Source organism: Rhopalosiphum padi, chromosome 3 (genome assembly GCF_020882245.1).
Source record: "Rhopalosiphum padi isolate XX-2018 chromosome 3, ASM2088224v1, whole genome shotgun sequence".
Taxonomy (NCBI): Eukaryota; Metazoa; Arthropoda; class Insecta; order Hemiptera; family Aphididae; genus Rhopalosiphum; species Rhopalosiphum padi.
Window position 1 is genome coordinate 81,348,982 of NC_083599.1, and position 15,651 is coordinate 81,364,632.

The following is a 15,651-nucleotide window of genomic DNA, read 5'->3' on the forward strand; positions in this document are numbered from 1 at the left end:
TTCGGGCCTAAATAACCGCGCGCGTATCCATGAACTAACAATTTTAAAGTAAGCCACTGCTTACCTAAGTATATGTACCAATATATAGATCGTAGAAACTGTATTATAACATAGCTTGATTTGTATTTATTGAATTATTACTTATTCAAATATAATCATTATATTATAATAATAATTGTTATTTATTATACCAAAATATAAAACATATTACATAAGACACGAATTAAAAAATTTACCTAATTTGTTTTTATACATTTTTTTAAATTATTTTTTTGTTTCGTCAAATCTTTTGCCTCTGTTATACGAGCTGGTTCTCTGATGTCTTCAATTTGCATTCTCTTTCCATAAAGAGGATCAACTATTTCCGGAAGCAAACATTCTACGTAAAACCTGTAAAAAGTTGTAAAAAATACAAATATTAAATAGTATAAATAACTAATAAATAATTATTGAAAAATTTATGAACTTGACATACATTTTTAATTTATCAACCATTTTAGTGTTCCAAAATTCATTGTCGTAATAAATGTTTTGAATATTGGTCCATTGCATTGTGTGTATCACAAAATAACAACACTTTCTACCAGTTATCCGCAATTGACCCATTACTTGATAAAAGTATTTGTGATCTTTTTTAAGAACGAGCATACCGTCATCATTGATGGTACAATACTGCAACTAATTATATGTTTTACAGTAACTAATAGCAATTTTATAGTCAAATAAATAATATAATAAATACTTGATTATTTTTAACTGCTTGAATGGCACTTATAGAGTCTTTCGTTGCATACGGACATTTAATCTCTATGATAGCGTCTTCGTTTATGAGACCATCTAAATATTTTAGTTAGTTATTACCAAAAATAATAAATATAAATAAATCACATACCCGGACTTGCAGCTAAATATGGGAATATATCATCTGTAAATAGCCCACAGGACTTAACTAACATATTAGATAATTTTTGAAATTCAATTCTTGCAATGGGTTCCATTTGAATTCCATAGCTTATTTCCTTGCACATTGTATTCGGCTTGTATAGCATATTATGTACTTTTTTCTTGCAGCTTGTTGTGGCTTTCATCTTACAAATATCTCCAAAATTTGATGCAGTTAGTCGTTTTTTACGCTCTAGGAACCAGTCTTGGCTACAATTTTGTTCTCTGGTAATATATTCTAATTGTACTTTATCAATTAATTCTAATTTTTCTAAAAACAAAATTTTTTTCTTTTGCAATTTTTCAAAACTCATTATATCGTCTAATGGTAAGGCCAACCCATAATCCACATCTGTTCCGTTAGACATTAATTTGGATTTTGATCGCTTAATTCCTTCTGAAAATAGTTTTCTTCTTCTCATTGTTGTATTTTTTCTAATGCGTTCGATGTTCCTAATGTGCAGTTTAGAAAATTTTCCTATAATGCCATAATATTAGTATCAAAATTACATTTATTTTATTTATGTAGGTACAATTATTATCAAATAATGTAGTTTCTACCTGGACTAGTTGTAACAATTTTCTTATGTATTGTTCGTTTATAATTGTTTGAGTTAAATGCTATAACAGCTGTTTCTACCCTAGTTTTATAGTTAGACCCCTGTGTAAAATTAATGCGTTTTGCTCCTATATGTTTATTTATTATAGCATTGAACTGCTCACATGGATTTGTATCTACACTTTCAATTAAACTGTCCGCATTAATAATCAATCTATACGCTATGTTCTTAATATCAGCCATGATTCCTGTTTTTTCTGCTTCTGGTACTAAATTAATTTCGCCAACTTTTGGCCCAGAACAAAAATATGCTGCACACTTATTGTGATATCCTAGTCTATGATAAACACTATTAGAAATATCATTTCTAAGTTCTAAAAACAAAATAATATACATTAAAAACAATGCTATTTTTATAATAATAAAAATGCACAACCAATATTCAACTTATATTATGAAAAAATATACTGACCATCAATTTTTAGGCGAAGTGGTACATCAGTGTTTTTATGATGTTCAATAGCCTTAGTTATATCAGAACGAAAACGCATAATGTTTTGAGTTATAAACTTCCGTACTACAATTGAATATTCGGTCTTTTTAGTGAGCGCGGTTAATTTTGTACAGTAATTCCGCATGAGATGATTTTTACACTCAATCTTTTGTATTTTAAAATCACTCCCATATGGTAATACTTCATTGAGTTTTTTGGTAACACTACTGTCACCATCACCTGAAATTTATTTATTTTACAACGATGTGTGTTATATATTCTAAGCAGAATCTGTGTACATGATGAATACTGAATAGTTTAAATAATGATCCGATTTTCTTTGTCTATTAATTATTGTAAAACTCGTCGAAATATCGTAATAATAATAAAATATTTATAAATATCAATATAAATGTATTAAAACGTCCTATACCTACTCAACTATACTCAATGAAGAGCTAGGTCTACTTGAAACCTATACTATATAGTATATACTGTATACTGCAGTATTATATGTACATAAATTACTACAATTATTTACCGATCAATTTGTTGTATTTCAACCCATGCATATTTATGCTTTTACAAAACCCTTCTACTATTGCATCTGCTTCCATTGCTGTGGATGCCTTTTTCCAATTTAGAAAACATTTGTGGATTGGTGGATCTTTCTTCTTAGTAATAGCTCTTTGGCATACTGAGCAATACCTATTACGAATGCCGACAAATAGGATTTTTTTTGTCTTGTATCCAATAAGGGTGGCCTGTATAGAATAATTTTAAAATTATTCGTAAATAAAAATAATGAATTTATTTATTCAATATTTCAATATGTTTCTCACGGCTCCGGAAAATGCGTTAAACTTTGTCCTATAACTGCGTTTGGACCATTGGCCGTCGGCAATTACAGTACACATTGGTACTCCATGTTCATCAATATTGCCACTCTCTATGGCTAATCTACGTTCTTCGTTTCCTGCTTTAATCATTTCGTCCATGGCAGTATCTTGAACAGCACTACCGATGTTAGACAAATGTTTCAAATAAGCAGTAGATGACAAGGTCGGAAGTTCGATAGATGAGCATAGTTCACTCAATTGAGTATGACCAATTCCTAAAGTTATTATTAAAAATATCGCTCGTTACATATTAAATTATATCTTTGTTTTATTTGTATATGCCTATATGGTCATTTTACACACGTATACGGTGACGTAATACTTAGCAAGTGTAAATGGAATATTTTAATTTAATTAGTAATGGATGTAACTTTACTTCGAGCTAGCGAAAAAGATTGTTTGAGGTTCCTTCATCCATATATTTATTTACCAATATACACCACTTACCATTAGTCACTTGACAAAAAAACACTTACCCACAGCTAAACTGCCATTTACTAATGCTGGGTTTATTGGCAAATAGTTTGTTGCATTTATCATACTTTCATTTTCAGATGTTATAAATGAAGTTGTACCACACATTTTACATTCATATTTAAATGTTGAACTGTATCCTCTGCGGTATTCTTTTACAAAATGCATATCTAAAAAAGAGCAGTCAAATTTTTCATGTCTGCTATTCTGAATTTGTTCAAATAAATGTCGTATGTCAACAATCCTACGGCCTTCTAAAGATCTATATATTTTATAAATTTAACATTAACACAACATAATTTTTTTTAATTTATGTTAAAAATAATTTACTCATAATCAACGGTGCCATTAGAAGATTCAGCTGTTTCTAATCTATGATCGACGTATGACATTTCATTTACAGGTGTCGAGGTATATATTAATTGCCTAGATAATATTTAAATAGGTTCTCAGTACTCACATCATACACAATTAAATTATTTTTTATTTTTTTGTACGTTTGGTGACTGAATTATAAAATAAATTATAAAATGTCTTTAAAAATATAAACGAATAGTCACTATTGCGTTTAGAATCGTTTGTATAGTCCTTTAAATAATATGACAGCGCATAAAACTAATAATCTAACTTACCCTGAGAAAGTATCCTCTGTAGTATCATCTGACACAATATTACTAACATTTGAATTAGTATATTGAGACTCAACAGTATTTTCTGACTGTTGAAAGTCTATACTAGTTGATATCGATTTTCTGTAAATTATTTTTTATAAAATTGTATAAATTATACATTTTGTAAAATGCCTACATGTTAATAATAAATCTCAATAAAAAAGAAAAAAGGAAATTACTTACAATTTATTCCTTATGTCATTGGAATGATAAAAATAGTGAAAATGAAAATTATTTATTTTATTTATAGTATATAATAAATATTACATATTATAATAATATATATTATATTCTATATTATTTTAGAGTTAAGACAAATTATTGTTGATAAAAATGATGTAGAAATTAGAATTGCGTTGATAAATAATATAAAAAAGCGGGTACCGTCAATCAGGGTGACTTGGAACGATTTTGACCTTTTAACTACTGTAATACATTCATTATTGATAATTAGGTTCTGTAAAAAATCATGCAGTGTCGCACACCTCCAAGGAATAGATTAAGTAAAAAAAAAATAAAGTTTTTGAGTAAATTAAGATAAAAAAAAAATAAAAAGTGCTTGTTCCAAGTCACCTGGGGTGTTGGGTGACTTGGAACATACATTTTTTCAAATGCAGATTGCATTTAATGATTTGTGGAAGGTCACTTGGAACTCTACAATTATTTTTAAAAAAAAAAAAGTGTTTAAAACCATATTTTTATTAATTTAAAAACAATTTAACATTTTTTTAAAACTGTTTATTACAAAATAATACTTTTTCTTATAAGTTGCAGTCTTTGCTCACAAAATAAATTTAACAAACATATTAATAAAATTAAACTTTATATACAACAAAAAATAAAACAGTTTAAACTGACTTGTAAAACAATAGATACAACATAAGTATTTCTTTTTTGAACCTTAAAATTTAATATTTATAACAAAAAACAATATAACAATAACCAAAAACCATATTTTTATTAATTTAAAAACAATTTAACATTTTTTTAAAACTGTTTATTACAAAATAATACTTTTTCTTATAAGTTGCAGTCTTTGCTCACAAAATAAATTTAACAAACATATTAATAAAATTAAACTTTATATACAACAAAAAATAAAACAGTTTAAACTGACTTGTAAAACAATAGATACAACATAAGTATTTCTTTTTTGAACCTTACAATTTAATATTTATAACAAAAAACAATTTAACAATAGGTAACCAAAAATTAATGTTATTGATTTTAAAACTTAACAATTTAAATTTTTACAGTAGATAAGGAACTAATTTTTATTCAAACTGATAGTTGCCTCTTCTTTCTTTTATGACCTTTAATTTTTTTATAACTTGGTCTTTTCCAACATATGCTTCATCTATTATGAAAGGAAAAGAAAAACATCCTCTCATACTTTGGCTCTTTCTAAGGAACCGGCACAGTAAATTATCCTCCTCTATTTCAGTAATTTGTCCTACATATTCTTCAAAGTTGCCTCTTACAGTTTCAAATTTTACCTTAACAAAATCATCAATTATTAGGTTATTAATATTTACAGTCTCATCATTTTTTTCAGTCTCATTAATTTCTTCAGTCTCATTAATTTCTTCAGTCTCATAAATTTCTTCAGTCTCATAGTTATTTTCATTATTTTTATTTAGTTCAGTCACATTAGTGTTAATTTCAGTGGTATCTGTGTTTAATTCTTCTTCATTATAACCTTCTGTGTCTCGGACTTCTTCTTCATTAAACATATTAGCTTCGGTTACACTCCGACCTGGCTCTATATTAAATCTTTTTCTTCTGCATTTCTTTGCTGGTCCATCGTTAGAACCAAATCTTGTTTCTTTAAATAAATCGTGAAGTACTTGTGGAATAATAGAAGAGCTTGTGGATGAGTTTGGATCGTCTGGTAATTTATTTAATACCTTTTCTCGGTCTAACGGGTATATGCCAGTAGCTTTAAATCCAGATTTAATATTATCAGATTGAGAAATTTCAAGTTTTTCTAATGTTTTTTTTAGTATACTTGGAAACACATCTTTTGTAAGTGGTCCTTTTCTTTTTAATTTATGCATCTTCAAAACTTTACGCCATGCTATTTTCATAGGCCGAAAACAACACACATCCAATGGTTGAGTCAGGTGTGTGCTGTTTGGGGGCAGAAATATAAATTTAATATCATGTTGCTTACAGAGCTTAACAATATTCACCGAAATGTGACTTGCCAAGTTGTCTCCAATAATAACTTTAGTTCCAACCAAACGACGGCAATGTGGAATAACTAAAGTTTGAAACCATTCTTCAAATATTGGTTGATCAAACCACCCAGAGGGTGATCTGTTGTATCTGCACCCTTCTGGCCCTCCTAATGTCCAAGGTTCCCACATCTGGAGGGATTTGTATACAACATATGGAGGAAGCATAACACCAGATGCATCGATAGCAAACATAACCGATGTAGCAGACTTTGTAGAATCCATAATTGAATCAGCATGTTTATTTTTTTTTCTCACTAAAACTTTTGTTCTACCCGGATCATCTATAAAATTTGTCTCATCGTAGTTAATGATGTTTTGCGGTGGTACATTTTCTAAACTTAATTCAAGGTTATTAAAATATTCATTGATAGTAGTTCTTGAGACAGCAGCTCGTGATCTTTTGATATTCTCGGAAAGTCTAGGTTTCAAAAGACCAGAATGTCTGGATACAAAACGTGTGTACCAATCATCGCCAGGTTTATTGTTTTTAAATATTTTTATTTTTCGGCCGGAACGATCTAAGTATGACTTGATCAATCTCTTAACTTCTTCCCTATCAAAAGGGTAACCCCAATCAGATGCAAATAATATTGTTTCTACAATATTACCTTCTTCAGTGGAAGTTAAAGCTGTTTGGCCACCGTGGGGATTAAGATTTAGTTGGTTTTTTTTCCTACTTAAAGTGCTTATTGGTATTCCATACTTATCAGAAGCCTGTCGGTAAGTCAATCTATAATTTCGGATTTCGTTCAATGCATTATCTAAAGTTTCTTCAGAAAAATTTCGGTAAGTACGACTGCCGGGTGTTCGTTTATAATAGTTCGGCATGTTCCAAGTCACCCAATTATTTTTTACGGAAAATAAAACCAACCCTGAAAAATGTAAATAATATTATTTCCTAATTCTACTTAACAATTAACACTAATAACACATTAGGAATTCACTAAAAAATAACAATACCTTGAATTTTGAAGCTGAAATACCACTTTTGCAGCTCTTAATTAAGGAGTTGAAAATTTGGATTTTTTTTATTAAATTATGGTTGAATCACATGGCTTATTGATAAGAGATAACACATTTTCGATGATAATGAAACGTTTACAAAACGTTCCGAAAAATATTGCTGTGGAGGCAGAATTTTATTTCCCTTATCTAGTATAAAATTAAACGCTGTTATCAAAAAAAAACACAATTGTTCCAAGTCACCTCCCAGTTACAAGTCACCCGGTTTGACGGTAAGTGAGTATCGCTCTGCTGTACATTAGGGGGTGGGGTGGTCCTCGGACTAGGGTAGGTTAAATTTGAATGCAATGATAGGTATCATTGTATACGAAAAACGATTCTGAACGTAGATGATTTGTCAGTCTAGGATATATTATATTTAAATATTGTCATATATTCTATTTTGATTCCTACGTTTGGTAATTTTTTAAAAATAACAAAAATCGAAAATTATTTAGTAGTATAACGTTATTTTACACGTGTATTTTTGATTTCAAATTAAAATTAAAATTTTAAACACTCGTAAAATTGTGTTTAAATTGAATAATCCTTAAACTTTTTTATATTTATTCTATGCTTAACTTATGGACAGCATAGTATTACATTTTCAATTCATTTATACATTAGACATTTTTTAGGCTCTTTATAAATGCTCAAAATTTAAATGCAAGATTCATCATAAGTCATAATATGTACTAACTACTAGTATTTATATTTTATATAATCAATAGTTGTACTTAGTATTTTACTATTTACTCATTGATGTACCTAAATAAATCTAAATTGCTATTTTGGTTCTTAGTGCAGCATCAACAACAGATTATTACAACAATAATAAATAAGATAATATTATTGTAATACACGAGTTTATATTTTCTATTTTATTATTTTTATTCAAGATTGAACAAATAAAATATATATAGGTACCATGTATAAATTATAAATGACAAATACTTATACTTACGGCTTATTACGAATGTTCTTCATTATTTTTCTAATACATATTTTACCTACTCGGGCATGCTTTTTTAACTTTTTTGGCGACATTTTGCGATGAGAATGAAAAAGTATCAGTAATATACAGTTGTACTGGTACTAATGGTACTTACCTACTCAGTTGTCGATAGTATAATAATAATATGAAATGTTTCTCTTACATTATTATTATTATTTTATATTATTATAAATTATTATAATATTCCAGACCCTCTCCCAGACTACGTCTTTGTAGAATTATTAGATAATAGATTATATTAGATTGTGTCTGTACAAATAATAATGGTTTTCAAAAATGTCATTAGTAGTTCTATTTTGGTCATTGCGTAATCGGCGCGATCAGTCGCTGGCCGTCAAAATCAAAACTCGCACGCCACCATCGAAGAATGGAGTGGGGATGAACGTTGTAATGTCGAACGCGGCCGTATACATAATATGAGCGCAGCACATGTCCATCGAAATAATAATTTTTTTTTGTTGTGAAATTGTTTTACACGGGATAACTTTTATCTTTCTGTTTACGTACTAGACTCCAAAATTTCTGAACATATAATGTAGAAAATTATCTATGCAACAGCGTGCCTATAATTTAAATAACATAAATAGAAACAAAGTTATTTGCTTCTAAACATTTCATTTTTTTATTTTTTTCATTTCCTTATAAAAAATTATTGGACAGTGCTATAAAAAAATAGAGCACGATGTTGCATAGATAAAGTTCTTCTTTATGTGCTGTGAAAATTTGGTAGCTCTACAACAAATATAGTGCGAGAAATGTTGTCCCGCGCAAAACACTTTTTATTATCAAATTACGGGTGGTGTGGCGTCCTCTTAAATTGATCAATTGTTCCATAGTGGATTTGATCAATTTTGCACAACGGCTATAGTCAAGTGTTGTTGTCTGTAAGTTTAATGATAGAATATTTACTAAAGACAAAATATAATCCAAACAAAAAAGTAACACAATAGTTTTTAAAGAATTCATTTGAATTAATAAACCTTTAGCTTCAGCAGCTTCCTTAGATTTTGAACTTTCAGTACACTCTTTTAATGCTGTTACTACTAATGTAAAGTTGTTTTTAAAGTAACGAATACTTTTAAATTTTGTTACCCAACGTGTGTCACAGTGCATAAGGATTTTCGACCCAGTTTTATCAAAAAATACTTGATACCTTAGTGTTGATGATGACTGAAATGCATAAACCGCTTCCAAGAGACCTATAGTATCATGTACTTCTTCTACCTTTCTTGAAACGTCAACTAAAACTAAATTCAATTTATGTGCATGGCAATATATATATGGACACAAATTTCCTGACATGTCTTTAATTTTTTTTTGAACTCCGTTGAACTGACCAGATATAACTGATGCTCCATCATAAGATTGACTTACACAGTTATTCAAATCTAGTCCAAAATTATTCAAAAATAATTTAATATTACAGCTTAGGGCATTAGCATTTAATTCTTTGAGTTCAACAAATCCTAAAAACCTTTCTTTTATCACTGAATTATGTACATACCGAATACAAATACTCATTTGCTCTAATTTTGCATCGTCTCTGGCTTCGTCAACAATTAAGCTGAATATTTTACTACCTTCTTGTACTTCTTTTAAAATAGATTGAGCAATCACTGTGGAAGCTGCACTTATCATATCATTTTGAATTATTTTACTAGTGTATTTTGCATTCTTTGGTAACGCTTCATAAGCTGAACAAAATGTTTGACTTTCAATACATAATAGCTTTACAAGCTCTAAAAAAATTCCTTTGTTTTTTGTTGCAATATCATTATTCACAATTTCAGAGATTTCAGTTGTTTCAGAATGTCCTCGCAAACCAATATCTTGCCTAGCACAATATATAGCACACCTTATTAAACTTTTTAACATTGTCCTATTTCTTTCAACTTCAACTCTTATTTGTGAGTCAATCATAGTTGTAACACTGCCTTGTATTTTAGAATTACACCACCCTTTATATTTAGCTAATGCTAATTTGTGTGTGTCACATTTATCATGTACTTTAACCATACTGCCTATATGTTTCCAGTCTGAATAACCATGAATTGTTAGATTACCAGCATTAGGATTACAATGTTGACTTGGTGGTAAAGAATGCCTACAATAATAACAAAAAATTTGATCAAATTGTATTGAGTACTCAATCCACGGATACTGTTTATACCAAGTACTATTAAAGGACCGTTTACTTTTACCCATGGATTTGTAAGGATAAACAATATTTGGTTGTACAGGAGGTTGATCATAGTTTAAACTTAAGTCCAATACTTTTTAAAAAATTTACCAATTGTCTGGTCGGCTCTGGGTTAAAAGCAATAAGCCGGGTTTACATTGGTAGAGTATTTGGTAGAGTACACTAGCCTACTATTTTGCCTACTCACTCTACTCTACTAGTTTTAGTAGAGTAACTGTTTACACGAAGTTAGTATTTAGTAGGAGAGAGTGCAGTTGAAGTGTAAACTCACGCCGTGACGGTTAGGTTTGATCAACTTCAAAACATCAAATAAACAAATATGGATATCGTACGTCGACGTCATTGTCGAAAATTATTAAAAAAATGCCTTCGAGTGGTTACAACTGCGTTAGTAAACGATATTTTAGAATTCATTGATGAGAGTAATGAAGAAAAACGAATTTGGGTTCAAGAGTGGATAAAAAGAAGAACAGTTCTTGGCGCATCAGAAAATCTTCTTACTGAACTAGCTTTAGAGGATCCAGAAGAGTACAGGCTGTGTTTAAGAATGACAACTGAAAATTTTGAACAATTATTGAATTTGGTATCACCAACTATTCAAAAACAGGACACTATTCTTCGAGATGCACTACCAGCGCGCATTAAGCTACAAATAACATTGAATTATTTAGCGACTGGTAATAGTTACCGAACCCTACAACATTTCTTTAGAGTGTCAATTCCCGCAATATCTAAATTTTTACCAGAAGTTTGTGACGCCATTTATCAAGCCCTGGAACAATATATTAAGGTAGGTATTTTTCTTTAAAATCATTTCGTACATAGGTACAATATATTTTATTATATATTAACAAAATATAGAACATTTACAATATATTAGTTTAAATGTTAAGACTACTATAACTAATACCAACTACAATAAAAATGATTTTTATTTTTTTAAAGTTCAAAACATTTTAATATTATGGACTGAAAAATTAGATAAACAAAAAAAAATCCCATTTGGGGAAAATTAAATTTAAATTAATGACCAGGCTTTTGCGATGATATTGTCCCTGTTATCTTCATCATGTTCGTTGCCTGTGTTGGCTGATAGTAGAGTGTATTGGGTAGATGTATCTTGATCAGTTGCTATATTGTATTGTGTAGATGTATCTTCATCAGTTGTATAAAAAGATTGTGGTGACGTAGAATGAAAACTGTTTGACCCAGACTGTTCTGCTAATCGATACTTGGTCAAAAGAGACTGTATATCACTTTGAGCCAAAATAGCTTGCCTTGGTGACAACTTATTAAGTGATGCAATAACGTACTGGCCAAACGCATCGTTATCACTTATTTCAGTGGAATCCATTTTATTTAAATCATTTTGAATATTACGCAATTCTGTAATTGCTGTTGTAAAATGATGTAGCTTCCTTTTTTTAGCTGATGTTTTTATAACTACTGGAGTTTTTGCAGTTGGTGTTGTAGGCACTTGTGGGTTTCCAGCAACTACAGTTGTTGTCATCGGCGTTGTAGACATTTCTGTGAATACACCTGTTACATTTTCCAACAGCCCTTCTTCGTTACCTTGGTTAATTAAAAAAACAAAAATAAATAAAATAAATAAATGTACACAGTTGTATTACATTGTATGGTAGTTATTCAAATAATAATATAATAATTAAATATTTAGATGCCAAAAACTTATGAAGAATGGACAAGCATTGCGAAAGGCTTTGAAGATACATGGAATTTTCCTAAATGCTGCGGAGCAATTGACGGCAAACATGTGTTGATAATGGCACCTCCTAACTGTGGAAGTGAATATTACAACTATAAGGGGACTAACAGTGTAGTGTTGATGGCACTGGTTGACCATAACTATTGTTTTACTTATGTATCAATCGGCAGCAAGGGGTCAGCATCGGACGGTGGTATTCTCCAAAATTGTGAACTTGGACAACTTTTGCAAAAAGATCTGCTTCCATTAGGATATTGCGTTGTAGCCGATGATGCATTTCCGTTGCGATATTATATGATGAAACCATATAAATGTTACAGAACAGCTCTAACTGTACCTCAAAAAATTTTTAATTATCGCTTAAGCAGAGCAAGACGTATTGTAGAAAATGCTTTTGGCATTTTGGTTAGCAGATTTCGAGTATTTGATAAAAAAATATATTGCAATTTAAAAACGGTGAACAAACTTGTACTAGCTGCGTGCGCTCTTCACAACTTTCTACGAAAATCTTCCTCTACATACCTACCACCTGGCTCTATTGATGAAGAAGATATATCGAGTGGTTTAATGAGAGAAGGTCGCTGGAGAACGGAAATAATTGAGCTTCGAAATTTGGAAAATCATAGGGAAAGAAGAGCATCAGACTTGGCCAACAAAATACGCGATAATTTGAAAAATTATTTTGTAAATGAAGGAGCTGTACCCTGGCAATATAGGCATATATACTAATAAATATGTATAAAGTCTAGACTAATAGTATCTGTTTAGTTAATTTAATTAGTTTAATTATATTAAATTTGTTATAATATTTTGAAAAATTTGTACCTAAATGCATTGTAAGTAATTAAACTAATTAATTAATAAATAACAAACTGTTTTTACTAGTTGTATCTGTTTAGTTAATTTAATTTTCAATTATATGTACTATACCATCTGAAAAAATATCTACCGTCAACCGGGCCAACTTGGGGCAAAAATATTATCTTTTAATTTTACCTCCATAACCGTCTCTTCTCAATTAATTAATGTGAGACAAGTATTCTGTTGTTATCTTAGAAATATTAATTTCAAAGCTGCCCCAAGTTGGCCTGATTGACGGTAGCATTTCTAACAATTTTAATATTTCCAATATTTTAACATTCATCTTCTTAAAACTATAACTAAATACTGTTAGGTATATTATAAATTTATAATATATCTAAATATAATATGTCTAAATATTTATACTTTTTTAATTCAATGAAAACTTTAAAACTCTAGTTGTTTTAACAGCATATTTTGGTAAAATAGTCATAATTTGTAAAAAATTGACTGCACTTCAAGTTACAAGAACAATTAAAGAGGAAAATCAGTTTAGTAAATAGTAATATCAATAAAATAAATATTACTTACCTCCACTTTCTGCATTGTCCTGTGTACAACTAATTTTCACAGACTTGACATTTTTCATGAATGAATCCATCAATTTGAACCATTTTATATTTGGAACATATAGATCATCTACACCACTACCAGACTTCTGTGATTTTTTTATTTTTAATAGTTCTTGGTTGTAAGTACACCTTAAGTTTTTTATTTTTTGTTTTAGTTCAGTCACGCCAAAATTATCTTTTTTAAGTGTCTTGACGATATCTTCGTAGGCAGCGTCTCTCATTAATTTATTTCTATAATCTTTAGAACCAATATTCCATATACACTCATGCTTTTCATACAATTCCACCAGAGCTATCGTGTCACTTTCAGACCACTTCATTTTTAAAAATTATTAAAACCACTTTTATAATGAAATAAAACAATTTACTACAATACGATCAGAAATGTAGAATAGTTATATTATATTATAAGGTTTAAAAACATTAAACAAAATTAAAAATGTATACAAAGTTTAAAAATAAATATGAATACACGTGCCGGTTCAGGCGATATCAACAATATTTTACTTTACTATACCAAAACTAGACTGTTTACACCAGTAGAGTGGTGGTAGAGTACAGTAAAAACGGTGGTGGGGGTAAAAGCAAGTAGAGTGTACTTTACCACAGTGGTTAACTACTCTACTATACCGATTACTATCTTTAGTACTCTACTTATACTATTCCTGAGTGTTTACATTATGCTAGAAACGGTAGAGTACTCACTCTACCGTCGTACTATACCAAATACTCTACCAATGTAAACCCGGCTATACTGCTATTTACACTGGTGTTTTCACTAGCTGTAGAGTCATTTGTATGTACTGATGGAGATTTAGGTGTGTCTCCTTCAATTGTTTTTTCGGCCTTATGTTTGGAAAAATGAGTTAAAAGTCTCTTCATTATATTAAATTAATAGAAACAACGAAAATTCACAATGAGAAAAAAACAATACAATAGTCAAATTATATCTACACAATATGTAATAATTTGTTATCACGTTATGCACTTATGCCGGCTATTCTGATGATAGCGACCGTTCCGAACGTCTGGTGTCGTTCGCTTCCGCCATGAACTAAGATAGTACTATCAACGCTAAAACAGCTGTAAGCTCTACTAGCAACGACATTATCACATAGATAATATATTAGAACGATTAAAGATATAATACCTATTATATCTTTAATCGTGTATATTAGTAAGTTCGTCATCAATGTAATGATAATAATATAATTGTAAATTATCATTATAATTTATCAAATGATGAACCATCTTATTTTTGTATAAAAACAACATTTTTAAAATAATGGGCACCAGAAATTTTGGTATGGGCAGCTACCCACCCTGCGCATACGCTAGAACCGCCACTGTTCATCAGCAGTTGCTACATATTAAAAAAAAAAAAAAAATAGAAAATAATTAAACATTGATTACAATAATAAAACTTTACTTTTAAATTATGCGTTCTTAAAAACTAACTTCTAAATAGGTACCTACTTAAAATTTAATAGAATTTAAAGATATTTATAAACACAAAAATGTTAGATAATTTAACATTGAATAGGACATTAGGACCTAAATGTCCTAAATCATAATTATCATATTTAAATTAAAATTAGGTATACCTACTACAGAATTCTGTGTACCTACTTATTGAAAAATTATGTGTATTGATTATTACATTACATTATTGATTGGTTTTTATGGTAACAACTAACAACTATCTATTTAGTGAAGTATGAAAAACTTACCATTACTATTTATATTTATTTTGTTAATAAATATATCATTTGATCCTTTAAGTTTTTTTAGTTCAAGTTCTTTTTTTCTTTTATTTTTCGTTTCTGACAACCACTGACTTGTTTGGGTTTGGTTGGCATATTGAAAATTGACGTTTAATATTTAAATTAAGGAGAATCCAAACAAGTTATAACAAATGCGCATTTACAAATAAAAAACTTTGGTCTTGAAGAACCTTTTTTGATCACACGTATTAATTATCACACTTTCTCAAAGTT

At 29.4% G+C, this 15,651-nt stretch overlaps 4 protein-coding genes across 4 annotated transcripts; all 4 read right to left on the reverse strand.

Moving 5' to 3' along the window:
• Positions 1-281: 281 nt before the first annotated feature.
• Positions 282-672, reverse strand: LOC132926153 (uncharacterized; the record flags this gene model as incomplete). The annotated part of the gene is made up of 2 exons (XM_060990490.1): positions 476-672; positions 282-390 (listed from the first exon to the last, which is right to left on the reverse strand). Coding segments are annotated over exons 1-2 (282 nt in total), but the record flags the coding sequence as incomplete, so codon positions are not given.
• Positions 673-884: 212 nt separating this feature from the next.
• On the reverse strand, positions 885-1,413 carry LOC132926154 (uncharacterized). The gene has a single exon (XM_060990492.1). It carries the CDS (start codon positions 1,362-1,364, stop codon positions 885-887), a length of 480 nt encoding a protein of 159 aa, XP_060846475.1. The 5' UTR covers positions 1,365-1,413.
• A 7,672-nt stretch (positions 1,414-9,085) lies between these two features.
• LOC132926155 (uncharacterized) lies at positions 9,086-10,500 on the reverse strand. The gene is made up of 3 exons (XM_060990493.1): positions 10,466-10,500; positions 9,205-10,399; positions 9,086-9,157 (listed from the first exon to the last, which is right to left on the reverse strand). The coding sequence occupies exons 1-3, from the start codon at positions 10,498-10,500 to the stop codon at positions 9,086-9,088; spliced, it is 1,302 nt and encodes a 433-aa protein (XP_060846476.1).
• Positions 10,501-11,513: 1,013 nt separating this feature from the next.
• On the reverse strand, positions 11,514-14,536 carry LOC132926156 (uncharacterized). The gene is made up of 3 exons (XM_060990494.1): positions 14,378-14,536; positions 13,614-13,968; positions 11,514-12,067 (listed from the first exon to the last, which is right to left on the reverse strand). Exons 1-3 carry the CDS (start codon positions 14,534-14,536, stop codon positions 11,514-11,516), a joined length of 1,068 nt encoding a protein of 355 aa, XP_060846477.1.
• Positions 14,537-15,651: the final 1,115 nt, after the last annotated feature.

Excerpts from the sequence above, each read along its gene's own strand:
- LOC132926156 (XM_060990494.1), bottom strand. The coding sequence starts at position 14,536 with ATGAAGAGACTTTTAACTCATTTTTCCAAACATAAGGCCGAAAAAACA. Across the intron at positions 13,969-14,377 it reads TTACATTGGTAGAGTATTTG|TGGTCTGAAAGTGACACGAT; the intron begins GTATAGTACGAC and ends TTAAAAATGAAG. Across the intron at positions 12,068-13,613 it reads GGACAATGCAGAAAGTGGAG|GTAACGAAGAAGGGCTGTTG; the intron begins GTAAGTAATATT and ends TAATTAACCAAG.
- LOC132926155 (XM_060990493.1), bottom strand. The coding sequence starts at position 10,500 with ATGGGTAAAAGTAAACGGTCCTTTAATAGTACTTG. Across the intron at positions 10,400-10,465 it reads CGGTCCTTTAATAGTACTTG|GCATTCTTTACCACCAAGTC; the intron begins GTATAAACAGTA and ends TTATTATTGTAG. Across the intron at positions 9,158-9,204 it reads TGGATTATATTTTGTCTTTA|CCGTTGTGCAAAATTGATCA; the intron begins GTAAATATTCTA and ends ACTTGACTATAG.
- LOC132926154 (XM_060990492.1), bottom strand. The coding sequence starts at position 1,364 with ATGAGAAGAAGAAAACTATTTTCAGAAGGAATTAAGCGATCAAAATCC.